This window comes from Nansenia antarctica (genome assembly GCF_963989245.1).
Source record: "Nansenia antarctica genome assembly, chromosome: 8".
In the NCBI taxonomy this organism is placed as follows: Eukaryota; Metazoa; Chordata; class Actinopteri; order Argentiniformes; family Microstomatidae; genus Nansenia; species Nansenia antarctica.
The window spans coordinates 42,098,612-42,116,484 of NC_137678.1; the positions used below are offsets into that span (position 1 = coordinate 42,098,612).

Sequence of the window (17,873 nt, forward strand, 5' to 3'; positions counted from 1 at the left end):
AACTAAAAACTAGAGGGGATTTCCAGCCATGACAAAATGTCGCATGAAATATGAAACCATTGTACCTGTACAGGAGCTGATATTCTGATCAGATTCCACTTTTTACACTTTTACAAAATGTTCACTTCACACCGTTTAAACTTTAGATGATCATAACAAATAACGTAGGCTAAATAACCTGTATCCACACCCCCATCGAGCACGACAGAATAGACTGACTTTAGTCAGCAACTTACATGAAGTTAATACCTGGTCATGTATTAAGACTCGCATGATACATTACCAGGAAACATTTATTTTACAGCTTTCAAATGATTCTTCGTAAATGTATCGTATGCGGCTAACCCACATATACAAACGTGTAATGACCACAGTCATATACCAATGACAGATAATAAGAAAAACAATATATAAATGTTAAGGTTAACAAACAAAAAAATGTGTGTTAACTTACTTGGTTCGGCCTCCACGGAGCAGTAAATGAGGACCAGGACCACCAGAGAGAGAATAGCCTTCATATTCGATCGTTTGGTTTTTGTAACTTCTTCGATGTAATAAAAGCAACACAACGTAGGAAGTCGGACTTGAATGCGCGACTATGCGCGTCTATTACTGCTCCTAGTATTTGTACTGTACTATGAGACCCCGCCCCCTCTTTTATTTCACACCAATCAAAAAAGTCGACGCTGCTGTTGTTAGGAAGAAGACATCTGAACAGGTTGGAAGTTTATTATAGAGTAGTGGAGTAGAGTGGTGTTTGGTCTGGAAATGCCCTACACTCCCGTTTATCAACACCATATTGTATTTATTTTATTTATTTTTTTACTTTTGTTTGTTTTGTTTGTGTTGTTTTGTTTGTTTGTTTGTTTGTTGTTTGTTTTTGTTTGTTTTGTTGTTTGTTGTTACAAGTGTTTGTGTTTTTTCAGGCGGCTGAAAGAGGTCTAGAGGCCTTCTTCTTCAGAGGCACAACCGAGAGCATCCTGACGGGTTGCATCACTGCCTGGTATGGGAACTGCACTGCGCACAAAACAGCGAAGCGCTGCAAAGGGTAGTGCGGACAGCTGAGAAGATCAGCGGATGTGAGCCTCCCTACATCCAGGACGCCTACAAGGTCAAGGACCGGTGTGTCAGAAAGGCCCTCAGGATCATTAGGGACCACAGCCACCCCGATCAGAAACTATTAGCTACTGCCGTCAGGGAAACAGTACCGAAGCCTCAGGGCTAAAACCCAGAGGCTGACAAACAGCTATTTCCCCCAAGCAGTCAGGCTCCTGGAAGGGTGCAAGGTTCTGTGACCCCTCAGCCAAACCCACACTCACTGCAGAAGTGAATATAGCGCAGTATAATAAGTACCACACGACTGGAATACTTGCATACCATTGAACTAATTTACTACCGTACTGTTTTGTATTATATTGCATTTCATTGCATATCACTCCACAGCATTTTTGCACCATCGAAGCCACTGTAAAGTTCATCACTTTATTACCTTATCAATGGAGGGTTTTTCTTTTTCCTTACTCACATTACTTATTATTATTGTGTTCTGTATCGGAGTGCTGCAATGTCAATGTTGAGGAACCAAAGCCAAATAATTTTACTCTTGTGTACTCGTACAGTAAGATGTAATAAAAGCAAGTCTGATTCTGACTAGTTTATACCTAAGCCAAACCCAGGATTTTTACAAGGGAACCAATCCAGTTTTGTACAACCCTGGTCGAATAATGAAACCAAAAGCAAGAAATTAATCGTACATACAGACCCAAAAAACGTTAGGCTGCAACAGAAATGATCTCAGAATGTCGTGACTAATGCTAAACTGGACTGGTAAGTAGGGACAGAGCCATAACTTCTCCAGGAAGTGTTTTAATCAGTTGCACATACCACCACTGCAGATGGTACAGGGCATGGAGAGCATAGAATTAGAATGATCATAGAATCAGAAGGACGCACTTAATGTAACGCCAAAGCAAATTCCTATATGTGTATGCATAATGGCAATAAAAGTGATCTGAATCTGAATCTGAAATTATAAACATTTGCATTCATTAGCATAATAAATAAGAGGCATCATACACATTTATAAACATGTACTGTACCAAGCATCTATAAGCATGTGAAGATATGTTCATAAATGCATTTGTATACAGGACACAACACTCTAGCTAAATCATGGTCTGTATTTTCTTTTCCCAAGTTTCCCAGTAGGAGGCCTTGTCTGCAGCATAAACTGTCCATACAACAGATGATTATAGATGATTATAGTGTGCTTGTGTTTGGTTGATGAAAACTCTCTATGGCTTCCAGTCAGGATCCCGGAGATAAAGGTACACCCATCAAATGACCGAACCATTAAGATATTAATGATTGTAAATAATCTAAACAATCACCACTATTGGACTTTTAATACCAGATAGTTACTAATTGTGTAAAATTGGAGCTATGACCTTCCACAGTTAAACTAAATCTATACTAAACTAAAGGTTTATTGTTATGTTGTATTTCTTTTTGATTATTTCTTGCCCATTGTCATTGTTTGCTTGGGCACACCTTCTTTGAAGAACTGCATTACTGATTGGTTTTCAACCAATATAAATATCGAAATATTCTAGTAGTACAATACTCATTGTACAAGCGCAGCTCTGAATGAAAAGAGTGAATTGTAGATGTATCTGCATAAACAGAAGCACTCTGTTACAACTGGCCTGTTTATTTCCATGCTCCATCCCTAATAATGTGAACCTGTGTGAGTCTGTGTGTGTCAAATCAAATCAAATCAAAGTTTATTTGTCATACAGACAGAATACAGATGCAATTAAATAATTCCTCAACAGTGCTCAACAATCCTCAACAGAGCAACAAGTAGTAGTAATAATAACAACAATAGCATAAGGTAGCACAAGTATTTAGAAGCAGAAACATAGTAACAGTCGGGTGAGTAGTAGCAGTAGTAGTGTAGTAGTAGTATGCCTGTATGAGTGCATGTACATATGTGGACTGTGTGGGTGCAGGTGTGTGTGGTAATAGTCTGTAACAGAAAATATTTTGGTGTGAGGAATGATTTTTACAAGGGAACCAATCCAGTTTTGTACAACCCTGGTCGAATAATGAAACCAAAAGCAAGAAATTAATCGTATTCATGACAACAACATTGAGACATTACCTCAAAGTATTACATTACAGATCTTTCACACAGCGATCAAATAAGGAGAACTAAGAGATATTTGACATTTACTTACTTACATATACATACAGACCAAAAAAAAACGTTAGGCTGCAACAGAAATGATCTCAGAATGTTGTGACTAATGCTAAACTGGACTGGTAAGTAGGGACAGAGCCATAACTTCTCCAGGAAGTGTTTTAATCAGTTGCACATACCACCACTGCAGATGGTACAGGGCATGGAGAGCATAGAATTAGAACGATCATAAAATCAGAACGATCATAGAATCAGAATCACTCTATTGAAGATTCCTTGAACCTGATGGATCCTGGGGGAATCAAAGACAACAACTGAATTAATTCTCCTTCTCTATAATCAATTATCTTAATACTACTGCTACTGTAAAAAAGAAAAAACCCACTATGAATACAGAAGATTAGTCTGAATGAAATTAGCAGAATAACACACCTGTTGCAAAGAGCACCGAAGCTTTACATATCTGCTTCTGCAGAGGGAAAGTGCAAGGTCTTGTTATCATGTCATGTGACTGTATGAACTACAACAGTGTTTCTCAAACCTCTCCTCGGGGACCACCAGCCGTTCCACATATTTGATCTGTTCCACCACCAGCACACCTGATTCGACTAATCAAGTGCAAAGCAATTATGATTTGTACTTGATTAGTTGAATCAGGTGTGCTGGTGGTGGAACAGATCAAATATGTGGAACGGCTGGTGGTCCCCGAGGAGAGGTTTGAGAACCACTGAACTACAACAACACACTCTCACAAATAACAAAACAAAATGTTACATCAAGACAGCATATAGACAAAGAAAAATATTTGTAAGACAGCGTTTCAAACACATACACTATATTCACTACATTCTACATCACTACATTCTACATCAATCACTAATACCTTCCAATAATGTGGCTTAATGTCAGTTAATGGTTTACTAACTGTTTATTGTTTAAGGTGACATTTTTGCATTTACTTATGTGTTGAAAAATTACAGCAGATTTGAATTCATGGTTAAGATGAAAATGCCAGAAGCATTAGTTATTGTTACATTCACAGGTACAGGTCTAGAGGCCTTCTTCAGAGGCACAACCAAGAGCATCCTGACGGGTTGCATCACTGCCTGGTATGGGAACTGCACTGCGCACAAAACAGCGAAGCGCTGCAAAGGGTAGTGCGGACAGCTGAGAAGATCAGCGGATGTGAGCTTCCCTACATCCAGGACGCCTACAAGGACCGGTGTGTCAGAAAGGCCCTCAGGATCATTAGGGACCACAGCCACCCCAATCAGAAACTGTTAGCTACTGCCGTCAGGGAAACGGTACCGAAGCCTCAGGGCTAAAACCCAGAGGCTGACAAACAGAGGCTGACAAACAGCTATTTCCCCCAAGCAGTCAGGCTCCTGGAATTTGTGACCCTGCTGCTTATTTTTTAATGAAAGCCTAATGAATCAGGTAAATGATAATGTTGCTCTAGCGACACTACGTGGTCGGTTTTAGCATTGCAGATTTATTCGCAGATCACCTGATGAAAACACAAGTCAAGCCGGAAGTGTCAGTGAATTGTCGAACGTCTACGGAAACAGACGTGCAAAGGCCCAGAACTGAAAACACCACAGCCCAATATTTCGGCATTGATTTTGCTAGCTGACGGTATATTTGGAGATCAAGATGAGCACTGAAAAACAGTACCCGGTCCCGAGTACTGAAAAACAGTACCCGAGGTCTTCTATAGAAGATGATTTCAACTATGGCACCAATGTTGCGACAGCAAGTGTGCAGATCCGAATGGGTAAGAGAGAAGTCCCGTGTCCTAGCTGCTCAGCCTAGCCCGACGTAGGCTCGAGTATTAGCTAAACAAATAGCAAGATTGTGTGTTTGACGTTGTCATTTAAATGGCCCAAAATAGGCATTTACCCCTCTAAAATGATAACGAATTGCTTAAAATCTCAGTCTCCCATGACAAGACGAACAGTCCCACTGTCTGCCTTGTTGATCTTTATAACTAGATCGTTTCTGCGACTAGGGATGCTATACAGTTATTGCAAGTATCGTTTTTTTTTGTTGTTGCCTTAACTAGCTATTCCTTACCCTTTTCAACAGATTTTCTGCGGAAGGTGTACACCATTCTCTCCCTACAGATCATCCTGACCACAGCCACATCTGCGTTGTTCATGTTCTGTGACACCATCAAGGATTTTGTTCATGCAAGGTAGCTAGCTATGGGCCCTCTGTTGTTATGACATAGGAGGTACATGTACACAGAAAGGGTAACTACCCTAAATTGCCACAAGGGATAGCATTCAGTTGAAATTGTATATTATAATATTAGTTAAATGCAAACACTCATGTGTTTAACTTGTAATGCCCAATGTTGTGTACAGACTCTAGTCATAAATTGCAACGATATATACATTTTCTATGTCCCTACTTCCTACAGCCCTGCAGTGGTGTTGGTGTCCGCCATCGGCTCCCTCATTCTCATCTTCGCCTTGGCCGTTTACAGACATCGGCACCCAATCAACCTTTACCTGCTATTTGCATTTGTAAGTACAGATAGGTGCTGTCACCTGAGAAATAGGCTGTATATCTATCTACCAGGGTCTACCATTCATTCAAATGTAGTTCCAACTGTGTTCTGATGGTCAGAATGTTGCTGATAACGTTTGTGTCTCTTTCAGACTGTTTTGGAGGCGGTTTCTGTTGCTACTGCATGTAAGTTCCTCATTTGCATTTGTAGACAAATTCTCTTGGAAGTGCTTGTTTACGTTGTAGCCTAAATATATCCACTAATGTCTGATTAGGTAATAAGAAAACTAGTTCATTTATGGCATGTTTTTTTTTTTTAGGTAATTGTTTTTTAGTTTATGAAGCCACTCAGGAATATCTCCCAGTCCCCACTTTGTTACATCCCAAACTACAGGCCTCACTCTTTTTTGTTTCCTCTTCCTGCAGTGACCTTCTATGAGTATGCTATAGTCCTCCAGGCCTTCTTTTTGACTGCTGCTGTGTTTGTGGGACTCACTGCCTACACCTTCCAGTCCAAGAGAGACTTCAGCAAACTAGGAGCTGGGTATAGTGCATTCTTCATCTCTCTTATCCAGCTGCTAACCGAATAATGCTTTCTATTTTAACACCCATACTATACGACTAATCGTAAGCTGCTCTGGATAAAAGTATCCGCTAAATGACAAAAATGAAGTGTAAGAAATGTAAACATGCTATTGTGTGTTAGCTAGTCCTTCCACGCTCCCAGCTGTGTTCTCTGTCTTATCTCTAACTTCCCCACACCACTGTAGACCTCTCACTAACTGAGCTTTGTGAACCTGTATCCCCATCTACAGGTATGAATGAAGCCTCGACTCGTTTCCTTCTGAGAACTGATGAGAATAATAAACCAACTCTTGTATTTCAGACTGTTCTCCTGCCTGTGGATCCTGATCATTGCCGGTTTCATGAGGGTGAGTTGAGATCTTTGACCTTTGTCCCTGTCATTCTTCTTTCTTTTTTTTCCTTCTTCTGTTTTTTGTCTTTTCTTTTTTTCTTCTGAGTGGGGCAGTCCCATTTATTGACAGATATAGTAGAGATTTAGACAGGAAGGATGGGTGAGAGAGAGAGGAGGGATGACATGCAGGATATGTCCCCGACCGGAATTGAACCGGGGACCCTGCGGTTACATGGTCAAAGCTTAACCCGCTACGCCACCTACCTACGTTTTTGTCTTTTATCGCAATATGTTTTTATGGTATTTCTGCTTCATTGGGGTAGGGACAGTAGAGATTGACAGGAAGTATAGGCGAGAGAGAGGAGGGTGCAGGATAGGTTGATGGCCTGAATTCATTATTTCTTCACACCTAACATAGAATGTAGGAACACTGCTACTACTTCATGCAACCGTTTAATCCACATCGCTTGCGAGGGCCCGTTTTCCAAGTGTGCATGCTCGCTGGCGTACGTGTCTGGCCAGTGTGGTTTCCAGGGCATCCATCCATCCATCCATCATCTGAGTCCCCTGTCTTCTCTCCTCTCAGTTCTTCTTCCAGAATGACACCATGGAGCTGGTGTTTGCTGGCTGCGGAGCTCTGCTCTTCTGTGGTTTCATCATCTACGACACCCACCTCCTGATGCACCAGCTGTCCCCCGAGGAGCACGTCCTGGCCTCCATCAACCTCTACCTGGACATCGTCAACCTCTTCCTGCACATCCTGCGTATCCTGGACTCCATGAAGAAGAACTGAGGGGCAGGGAGAGAGCGGCACCAGAGCAGTGGAGAAGTGCTCTGTGTGCAGTAGCCTTCGTCACTGTAGTCTGAAGAACGTGTGATTGTCAATCGTTACAGACTTATGTTTAACCTGGAAATATTATCATCTCATCGGTAGATGCTAAGTGGGATCCGTGTTGGGACGACCCTACCCTTAATTCTATACCTGACCGACCATAAGCCCCTTACACAAAAAAAAAAAAAAAAAATCAATGGGTTGATGTTCTACGGATCCTGGTTAGAATTGACCAAATATTATATACCCTGTGCTGTTTTGCTTTGGCATTTTGGAACTGAAATTATGTTTAAACTTCTGTTCTATTTTGTTCTTGATGTTAAATATTAAATGTTAAATTGTGGTTGCTCTTTGAATGACACCTTTCTAATATTCTGGCATTCTGATTGTGCAAGGTTGTTTTCCGTTAGATCGAGTGGAGTAAATGACAGTTAATGTAAATGTGTATATTTATAAATATATATATCTGTAAAACAACATGAAGAGAAGAAGTCACAGCAAAGCAGTTTTGTAAAATGCACAACCCTCCTTGAGAGGACACCTGAGAAAGGGGCTTGTTCCAATACTTTATGAATGCACCCTTGCTTCCTTGATCACTGAGTTAACATGAGTAGATTGGTCCATGCAAGCTTTATTTGATTTAATCAAGGACTGATGAATAGATAGATTTCTAAAGTATTTGAACAGGGCCCATGTATTACACATGGTAATGTCAGTTTGTGGGGAGGGGGTAACCTATATTGTTGTGATTGTTACCTTGATACTACGAAATCCTGTGAGACATGTGAGATGTCATTCCTGATTACTATAAACTATAAACTTCCCAGGTTTGAATACACAAGCAAACATTGGGATTGTCTGGGACCAGAAAAAAAACATGTTTTTTAAATCCAGTGATCAGAATCTTGCAGAACTTGTATGAAGAACAATGTACAGTATACAAATTATAGTAGTAAGTGAAAAAAAAAGAAGGGGTAACTCAAGTAGATTTAAGATTGAATTATGAGATATACCTATGATTTCAATTGGGGACAGGAGAGCTGTGTATCTTGAGATTTGTAAATCATTAATTTACCTCTATCTTTATCTATGATTAATTTATTAACAAGACCGCAAGTGCAATACAATTGTAATGTGAAAGGTAGCATAGTCGCACGTCTATTTTGTGTAAACAGTGTAATTGTAATTCTTTGTTTTCCTCTGGATTAAACTCAGTGTGGTGTTTTGAATGCTCATTTCTTTTTTCTCTCTCACTGTCTTTCCATCTCAGTATCTGCTTTTTTGGTTTAATTAGTTTTAATACAAGTAAAACATTCACAAGTAACACTTGCAAGTAAAACACCCACTAGTCAGAAAAAATATATGGTTGAGAAATCAGTATTGTGTAAGTGTATCACAGTAGGTTAATTCAGAGGGTTTGATATTGTGTGTTCCATTCTCATGTGGTAAACAGCCTACTTTATGAACACATGCTATAGTATATAGTATACACATAGAGCACATACACTGATGAGCCAACATTATGACCACCTGCCTAATATGCTGTTGATATTATGCCTAATATGCTCATGCATCGATGAGCCTTGGAGCGCCCAACACCCCGTCACCAATTTGTGGTTTGTCCCTGCTCAGACCACAAGCCTTGCCGTCAGGCCATAACAATTTGTCTCTTGTCAAAGTCGTTCAGGTCTTTACTCCTGCCCATTTCTACTGCATCCAACACAACTTCAAGACCTGACTGTTCACTTGCTGCCTCATACATCCCACCCCTTGACAGGTGCCATTGTAACAAGATAATCAATGTTATTCACTTCACCTGTCAGTGGTCATAATGTTTTGGCTCATCGATGTAATAGTCGAGGACAGGTTGGTAGTGGTAAACAAACAAAATAGGTGACTGAACCCTGAACACCATGGATTAATTAGGTGGGAAAACCCTTAAGCAAATAATATTGGTAGGTGAAAACCTGGTAAATAAAATATAAAAGGTGGGTAAACCAAGTTTACTACATCACTGGTCCAGGAGCTTGGGGGAGGGAAAAGTCACCATTTGTCAACAAGAATCCATGACAAATCAAAGAAATCATTTACCAGCTGAGTTCAAGAGTCCTCTAGTTGATTTGGCGGTCGGCGCCGGCGGAGGTCCTGCCTCAGTGATACTGGGATGTCGAGTCTCCCATAGTCCTCCTGCTTCACCAACAGTCGGACCGACATCAAGCAGTATTCTTTTAAAGAATACACTGGAAAGTAAAACAAAAATACAGTGTCTAATTTGAATTTCATAGCTTTCTAGTTACCGGTCTATTGTGTTCAAGAAGGCAAAACACAGAGCATGGGCCTGGTCACGTCTCTTCACTACACTCGCTCCCCGCTGGTGGAATGAGCTTCCCACGGCTGTCAGAACTGCTGAGTCACTCCCCATCTTCTGCCGGAGACTGAAGACCCATCTCTTCAGGCTACACCTTAACAGCTCCTCCTGAGACATCTACTACCCCCCAACACTGCGTCTCCTGAGACACCTGCTTCCCCCTATACTATGTCTCCTAAGATTTCTACTTCCCCCCTTGTACTGTTTCTCCAGTGTCTATTACAAATATCACGACGACTACAAATGTATCGATTTGGAATAAGGCTTCTGCTAAATGCCAAAAATGTAAATGTAAAAATGTATGGAATGGCAAAAATGAGGGGTGGATGATGTCAACCCCCTGGGGGAGGTGTCTTGAAGTCAAAATTGTAAATATTGACTATGTTCTTGTCTTGTGGTTATGTGTGTACATGTCCATGTGATAGTTATGTGCAATGTGTGTATGTTTTTGACACTGCTGTATTGAGCTTTTCCACCTGTACCGAAAACAAATTCCACCGACCTAGGTTGTGTGGTCATTAAACGATTCATTCATTCATTCATTCATTCAAAAGTAATAGTCTAATTTTTTCCTCTCACTGGTCTCCTTAGGCCTATTACATCTGATCATCTGATTGTCTGATGATCTATACATGTGACAACTTAAGCTGCCGTTAAAGAGTGCATATACAGAGTAAAGGAAACAACAGCTAGATCCCCACCTGGCCTGGTGATGTTGACATCCAGATACAACGGGCGACCATCCTCTTCATATGTTGTGGGGGCTGGCATATACACGTATTCCAGGTTCCCATGAAGATGTCCGCCAGTACTAGCGTCTGTAAAAACCCACGGGTGAGCTGCAGATGTGATAGAGAAAATTAAAGCTGTGGCACCAAAGTGAATTACGCGCATGCATAACATTCATCTCCTCCCCCCGTAGGCAAAATTGTTGACACCTAAATTGGTAAAATGACAGATCAAAAGGAAAAACATGCGGGCTAAAAAGAAGATGAGTAGAAACATAAAAGTAAAGCTTGATGATAGAAGACCCACTCAGAAAGGTATCCACGAGACGAGAAGACGATAACGTCGGGAGGTCTGCGTTGAAGACGGGCCGTCCTCTGAAGTCGATCCACCATATTGTGACGCAACATTCGGTTCTATTAATAAACCTCACATAGGTCGGAATATGGCAATAGCGCGATCTCAGAGATTGATTTTCGGCCATGGTCGTCACGTAGCAAGCAGCAATGCCACGAAGATGATTTAAAAAACAACATACAACAGTTAGTTCCGACCAAGCCATTTGATTGGACAAGAGGCATTCTGAAGGGTATACCGCCGTCCACTAGGTGGCAGTATGTCGTTTGTTATGCTGTCCGGCTCAGTCAGGAGTCGGCCATGTTATTATTGGATTAGTTTCAGACTTTCATGTTACGGTTGCCGTCTATTAACTCATTGACTGCCAAAGACGCCAATTGGCGTCTTATAGAATAGTAACGTTGACTGCCAAAGACGCCAATTGGCGTCTTATAGATTTATTTATTTTTTTCGCGGGGATCGCGTTATTGACATGTTCTACACCTAGCGAGTGAATTTCAGACTTGGGTGTAATGTATTTCGGTCCCAGATGGGGGCAGTAGTTCGATAAAAGCCTGGAGAAGGAAGTGGCTTGCTGTGGGTTGTAGTAATGGCGAAACGGATCAGGGTATGTGCCAAACGCGGCGCGGAGCATTGCGGCGTGGAGCATTGCGGAGCATCGCGGCCATCGCGCGACTCTTCAAACAGTTCAGAGTCGGATGATACAGAAAAAGTGCAGAAAAAAATAAATTAAAAAAGTTCTGCAGAAAAAGCTCGTTTTCTCTGTTTATTGGTCAAAATCAGGTGTTTTTGCTGAAACCACCCTATGTTCTACGGCCGATTTCTAAACACTCAAAGAGGCTAGAAACAAACTTTCTTTTTCTGATGAAAGAAGAGAGTCTAAAGTTTTGGTAGATATGTTCAATGTTTATGTAGTCCGAAAAGTCAATATTTGGTGGGTCTTCAAAGTTCAGCGAAAATGCCCCAAAAGTCTGGCAGTGTGGAGCTCTCCGCTCTGAACATGGCTGGCAGTCAAAGAGCTGTCCACCTAATTCCTGTAAGTTTGTTATTCAAATGTTTCTGGTTAAGTTATGTATTATACATTTACCCTGCTTATACTTTATCTCAATTCATGCTTCTATTGTTTGTATCACTGCAGGGCTTCTTCATCTTTGTCATTAAATACTTCATTGACATTGAGGAGCGTATTTCTTCATGAAGAAGCCAGGAAGCCATGGTCGTCTTTGTATGCTCTGTCCCTGGCTGCGCTTTCGGAACTGAAGACGTGTCTGAAGCACTCGCCATTGCCCTGTTGACTAATCATGGATTTGCCCATCAAAGCACATCGCCTGTCACAGCCGCGCCGACCCCCCGAGGCCCGAAACTGGATCGGCCTAAAGTCGACGTAGGCGTATCAATTGAGGAATGGAACGTGTTCATCCGTCGTTGGGACGTCTTCTGCACTGGCTCAGGCATAGGAGCCGCCGAGGCCCCTTTCCAGTTGTTTCAGTGCGCTGGGCCTGAACTTGGTGACAGCCTGTTGAAAGTCAACCCCAACGCCGCTTCCGAACCTTTGCCACACCTAATTGCCGCCTTGCGTTCACTAGCAGTCATTCCAGTCGCCACATGTGTCCTGCGCACCGAGCTGCTCCAGTTACGCCAGGAGCGTGATGAGACATTCCGCGCCTTCACTGCCAGAGTGCGGGGGAAAGCGGAGACATGCGCCTATGTTACAATATGTGGCGCGGTGTGGTGTGGCGAGGATGTGGACTATACCGACCACATCATCCGCGACGTTCTAGTCAATGGTATCTCTGATTCGGACATTCGCCGAGAGATACTAGGGACGCCAGACATCCTTAAAATGGCAGTGAATGACGTGGTTGCACTCGTCGAAAATAAAGAGATGGCCCGCAATGCTCTCCCGTCATCCGCCCTTTCGGCCATGTCATCATTCCAGCGCTTAAAAAAGAGTCCACAGGCGAGCCCCACCCCGACCCCAGGCCCAGCGGACGTGGCGAAACGAGCCCCGTGCCCAGAGTGTAAGAGGACCTTTGATGTCTTCACAGAGGGATCTCGCGGATGGAATACCAAGCCCCACCAGCTTTGTATCGACTGTTATAGGGCCCGCCGACGCAAGGGGCGACCGCAGCCGTCTACCAGCAGTCAACAGGCCGCCGTAGAGCCAGAACCGATCTCCCAGATTTTGTCGGTTCAGTCTGATGCCCGCCCTGGCCGACGTCGTGGGAGTCACCACCAACGCCACTTCCCCACGCCTATCAGACTTGAGCACCACATTTTCTCCAAGGGCGAATGGAGAAGGGCCAGAGCCCTAGAGGAGTTCATTGCCTGCGGATTCTCACGTGGCGACCTGCGTCCCGTCCATCTCAGCATGTCGGCCGCCAACCGCTCCCCCATAGCTGTCGAAGGCGCATTCTTCGCTAGACTCTCGGCAGCCTCCAGCAGCGGTGGAGTGGCGTCCTGCCGCTCCATGGTGTACGTGAGCAGCTCAGTCCGGGCCATGTACCTATCCTACGAGTCGCTGCTCAACCTCGGCCTCTTGTCTATGGACTTCCCATCAGGTGACATCGTAGGGGGGCCCAACGACGAGCGTGGGTCTTACACGCCAAACCAGCCCCTGTCCGTCAATGCTATGAGGTCCACCAACGGCGCCTGCGGCGACCCGAGTAACCCCCACAGCGCCCAGTGCTCATGTCCCCAGCGTACGGTCCCTCCGGAACGCCCTGCGGCGCTACCTTTCCCTGTCACACCAGAGAACAACAGCCGGATGAAGGATTGGCTACTCGGGAGATACGCCTCATCCACATTCAACACTTGCCCTCATCGGGCGCTGCCGTGCATGGAAGGGCCACCCATTGAAATGCATGTGGACCCCGCAGCCACGCCAAGAGCATGCCACACCGCGGCCATTGTGCCTCTACACTGGCAGCAGAGAGTCCATGATGACCTTCTCCGGGATGAGGCCCTTGGTGTCATTGAACGTGTGCCATACGGCGAACCAGTCACATGGTGCCATCGTATGGTGGTCACTCGGAAGCACAATGGCTCCCCCCGCAGGACCGTGGACCTCTCACCTCTCAACAAGTTCTGCCTACGTGAGACTTTCGCCACCGAGTCCCCATTCCACCTCGCACGTCGTATCCCAAAGAACACCTGGAAGACTGTCACGGACGCCTGGAATGGCTACCACAGCGTGCCCCTGCGTGAATCGGATCGTCATCTGACCACATTCATCACGCCCTTTGGCCGCTGGCGTTACACCAGGGCGCCACAAGGATTCCTATCGTCGGGGGATGGCTACAACCGCCGTTTTGATGCGGTCCTCTCGGACTATGAGCGCAAGGAACGTTGTGTGGATGACACCATCCACTATGACACCGACCTGGAGCAGCACTGGTGGAGGACCATCGACTTCCTTACTCGTGTCAGCCGGGCAGGCATCGTGTTGAACCCGGACAAGTTTCAGTTTGCGGAGAGGAACGTCGAGTTCGCTGGCTTCAGGGTGTCGGACACTACTATCGAGCCACTCCCCAAGTACTTGGACGCTATCCGAGACTTCCCCACCCCGGACTCCACGACGGATGTCAGGAGCTGGTTCGGCCTTGTCAACCAGGTGTCGAACTATGCCCAGCTGCGCGACACGATGGCTCCATTCAAGCCATTCCTCAGCCCACGCTGTAAATTCTCATGGTCACCCGAACTGGAGGAAGCCTTTCAAACATCCAAAAGTGCTATTGTTGGGGCCATCCGTGAGGGCGTGGAGATCTACGACATGCAGAAGCGCACCTGCCTCCGCCCTGACTGGTCCAAGCGCGGTATTGGTTACTTCCTGCTCCAACAACATTGTAGCTGCGCCTCGGGCATACCAGACTGCTGCCCGGGAGGATGGAGGATCACCCTCGCTGGTTCACGCTTCCTGTCCCCGGCCGAACAGAGCTATGCGGCCATCGAAGGAGAGGCCCTAGCCGTGGCCTGGGTTCTGGAGCAAGCACGGTACTTCACGCAGGGGAGCAAAAACCTCGTCGTAGTTACAGACCATAAGCCCCTGGTGAAGATCTTTGGCGACCGTACGCTAGATGAGATAACAAACTCACGCCTTTTTAGACTCAAGCAGCGTACCCTCCCATGGCGCTTCGACATTGTGCACCTGCCTGGAAAGAGCAACTATGCCGCTGACGCAACCTCAAGACATCCGTCTCCATCAGGCTCAGCGAACGGCCTCTCACTGGGATTGCCGGGCGTGCCTGACGCCGTGGAGTCAGCACTTATGGCTTCCATCCGCGCCGATGCACAAGAGCTCGGAGCCGTCTCTTGGACCCTCCTTGCACGAGAAACAGCAAGTGATGCATGCCTCAGCCACCTTCTGCACCTGATCGAACATGGGGACAGGGTTGATATGAACGACCCCGCCCTGGCGAGTCTATCACCAGTCTGTGAGTCCATTTACGCACAGGACGGCGTCCTGCTATATCATGACCGCGTCGTGGTCCCTCCATCCCTCCGCGACAGCGTCCTTCGACACCTCCATGCCGCCCACCAAGGGATCTCGGCGATGGGGCAACAGGCCCGTGCCATAGTCTACTGGCCAGGGATGTCAGAGGACATCCGAGCCGCCAGGTACGGATGTGCGGACTGTAACCGGAACGCTCCGTCACAAGCAGCCACGCCCCCCCTACCATCCTCGCCACCGTCCACCCCATTCGAGGCGGTGTTTGCGGAGGATGCCCTTCGGACCCGGATGTCCCGTACCACTGAGTCCCTGCAGGCTCACTCGAAGCCACTCCGCCCATTGGCACTTGGTGAGAGGGTGTTCCTCCAGAATCAGCAGGGCCCTAGCCCTAACAAGTGGGACAGGTCAGGGGTGGTGGTGGAGTCACGTGATCACGATCAGTATCGGGTTAAGGTTGATGGGTCTGGGCGCCTGACTTTACGCAACCGGCGGTTCCTCCGTGGCTACACCCCCTATGCTCCTCAGCAGCCAGCTGCTATGTCCCCTCCACCTACGCCCCTGGTACACCGCTCCCTACCTGTCCAACCGTGCCCGGTGGTGCCCCAGGGGATCTTCCAGCAGCTGGCGGATGGACCCTGTGGCGCGGCCCTGGGTTCCTCCTTGCCGGCGCCTGCTGGTGAAGCGGCCCCTGGCCTCGGGTCCCAGGGCGACCCTGTCCCCACTGATGCCACCCCGAACGCTTCGCTTCTAGTGTCGCAGTCGCCACTGTCGCTGCCCCGTCCTACGCGGCCTAGCCGTACAAGGGAGCCACCCAAGCACTACGAGCCCGAAACAGGCCGTTGGACGCGGGACTGAGTCCGGTTACCTATTTCAGTTTATAGCTTTCCGGACTGGGGGGGATGAAGGGTATACCGCCGTCCACTAGGTGGCAGTATGTCGTTTGTTATGCTGTCCGGCTCAGTCAGGAGTCGGCCATGTTATTATTGGATTAGTTTCAGACGTTCATGTTACGGTTGCCGTCTATTAAGCTGTCCACCTAATTCCTGTAAGTTTGTTATTCAAATGTTTCTGGTTAAGTTATGTATTATACATTTACCCTGCTTATACTTTATCTCAATTCATGCTTCTATTGTTTGTATCACTGCAGGGCTTCTTCATCTTTGTCATTACGAGGCGGCGTACAGGGATGAGGTAGAGCAACTGAGCAAGCTGTGCAAGGTTAACAACCTGCTGCTGAACAAGTCAAAGACCCAGGAAATCATCGTAGACTTCAGGAGGAAAAAGTCAGAGATCCAGCCCCTGCTCATCGACGGAGAGAGCGTGGAGAGAGTCTCAACCCTCCGATTCCTGGGGATGCACATGCGGGATGACCTGACCTGGAAGGACAACACAAAAGGCACCATCAAGAGGGCACAACAGCGGCTATACACCCTGAGAGTCCTCAGGAAGGAACACAGCAAGCAGGAGATACTGGTGACCTTCTACCGCGGCGCAGTGGAGAGCATCCTCACCTACGGCATCTGCAACTGGTTCTCCAGCTGCACAACAGCGGAGAGAAATGTGAGAGAGTCGTGAGAACAGCACAGAAGATCACCGGCGCCCCCCTCCCCTCTCTGGAAGAGCTGTACAACACACGCTGTCTCAGGAAGGCCTCCAAGATCTCCAGGGACCCGACCCACCCTGGGTACGAACACTTTACCAGGCTGCCCTCGAAAAGGCGGTTCAGGACCCTGGCCGCAAGGACAAACAGACTGAAGAACAGCTTCTACCACAGGGCCGTCCAGGCCCTGAACACAGCAAAGACCTAAGTTCTGGGCCCTGGACAGTCTGGACGGATTGATGGCAGCTGCTGGACTGAAAAAATCAGGTGTAGTGCTGAGGCACAAACATGTACATTTCAAGCCTGCAAACTGTGACACTTTAAATAAATGTGAAATAATACTATTGTGCAATATGACAACCCTAGTCGTCTATCTGTACAGTATAGTACAGTGGATAGTGTACATAGCCTTTATTTATGTAAACCAGCTCCTTCCCTTGTGATTTTTTTTTTTTAAGTTTTTTTTTTCTTCCCTTTCCTAACACCAGGGGAGCCACCCCTCCTAAATTTCGTTGTTTGGTACCTGTACTGTAGCAATGACAATAAAGTCCATTCATTCATTCATTCATTCATTAAATACTTCATTGACATTGAGGAGCGTATTTCTTCACATTCCATGAGTGCTGATGTACAGTATAACGGCACTGGGACTTTTAACTATAAGTATCACTCCGCGGCCGCCGCACAGATGTTCTACTAAATGTGTTCAGGTTACTAGGCCCATTTGACAGGCCTTAACTAGCTATTCCTTGCGGAGCCCCTCTGGGGTCACCTAGGAGAAGAAAAAAAAAAGAGTAAACTGTGGCCTCAGATTCATAAACTGTGCGCACAGCTTAGTAAACTCACTCCGCAAATCACTCCGCAAATCACTCCGCACCTGACGTAAACTGAGGGCTCCCTACTCCTGCCCG

General features: G+C 45.9%; 2 protein-coding genes across 2 annotated transcripts in view; one reads left to right on the forward strand and one right to left on the reverse strand.

The window, feature by feature from the left end:
• The window catches only part of b2m (beta-2-microglobulin), a 2,846-nt gene extending 2,253 nt beyond the window's left edge, over positions 1-593 (reverse strand). The window contains exon 1 of the mRNA XM_080537452.1: positions 455-593. Within this exon, the coding sequence (XP_080393578.1) occupies positions 455-518 (64 nt within the window). The 5' untranslated portion in view covers positions 519-593. The remainder of the gene's footprint in view (positions 1-454) is intronic.
• Positions 594-4,750: 4,157 nt separating this feature from the next.
• tmbim4 (transmembrane BAX inhibitor motif containing 4) lies at positions 4,751-8,690 on the forward strand. The gene is made up of 7 exons (XM_080537535.1): positions 4,751-4,976; positions 5,288-5,396; positions 5,625-5,730; positions 5,866-5,899; positions 6,140-6,257; positions 6,600-6,645; positions 7,216-8,690. Exons 1-7 carry the CDS (start codon positions 4,856-4,858, stop codon positions 7,420-7,422), a joined length of 741 nt encoding a protein of 246 aa, XP_080393661.1. The 5' UTR covers positions 4,751-4,855; the 3' UTR covers positions 7,423-8,690.
• Positions 8,691-17,873: the final 9,183 nt, after the last annotated feature.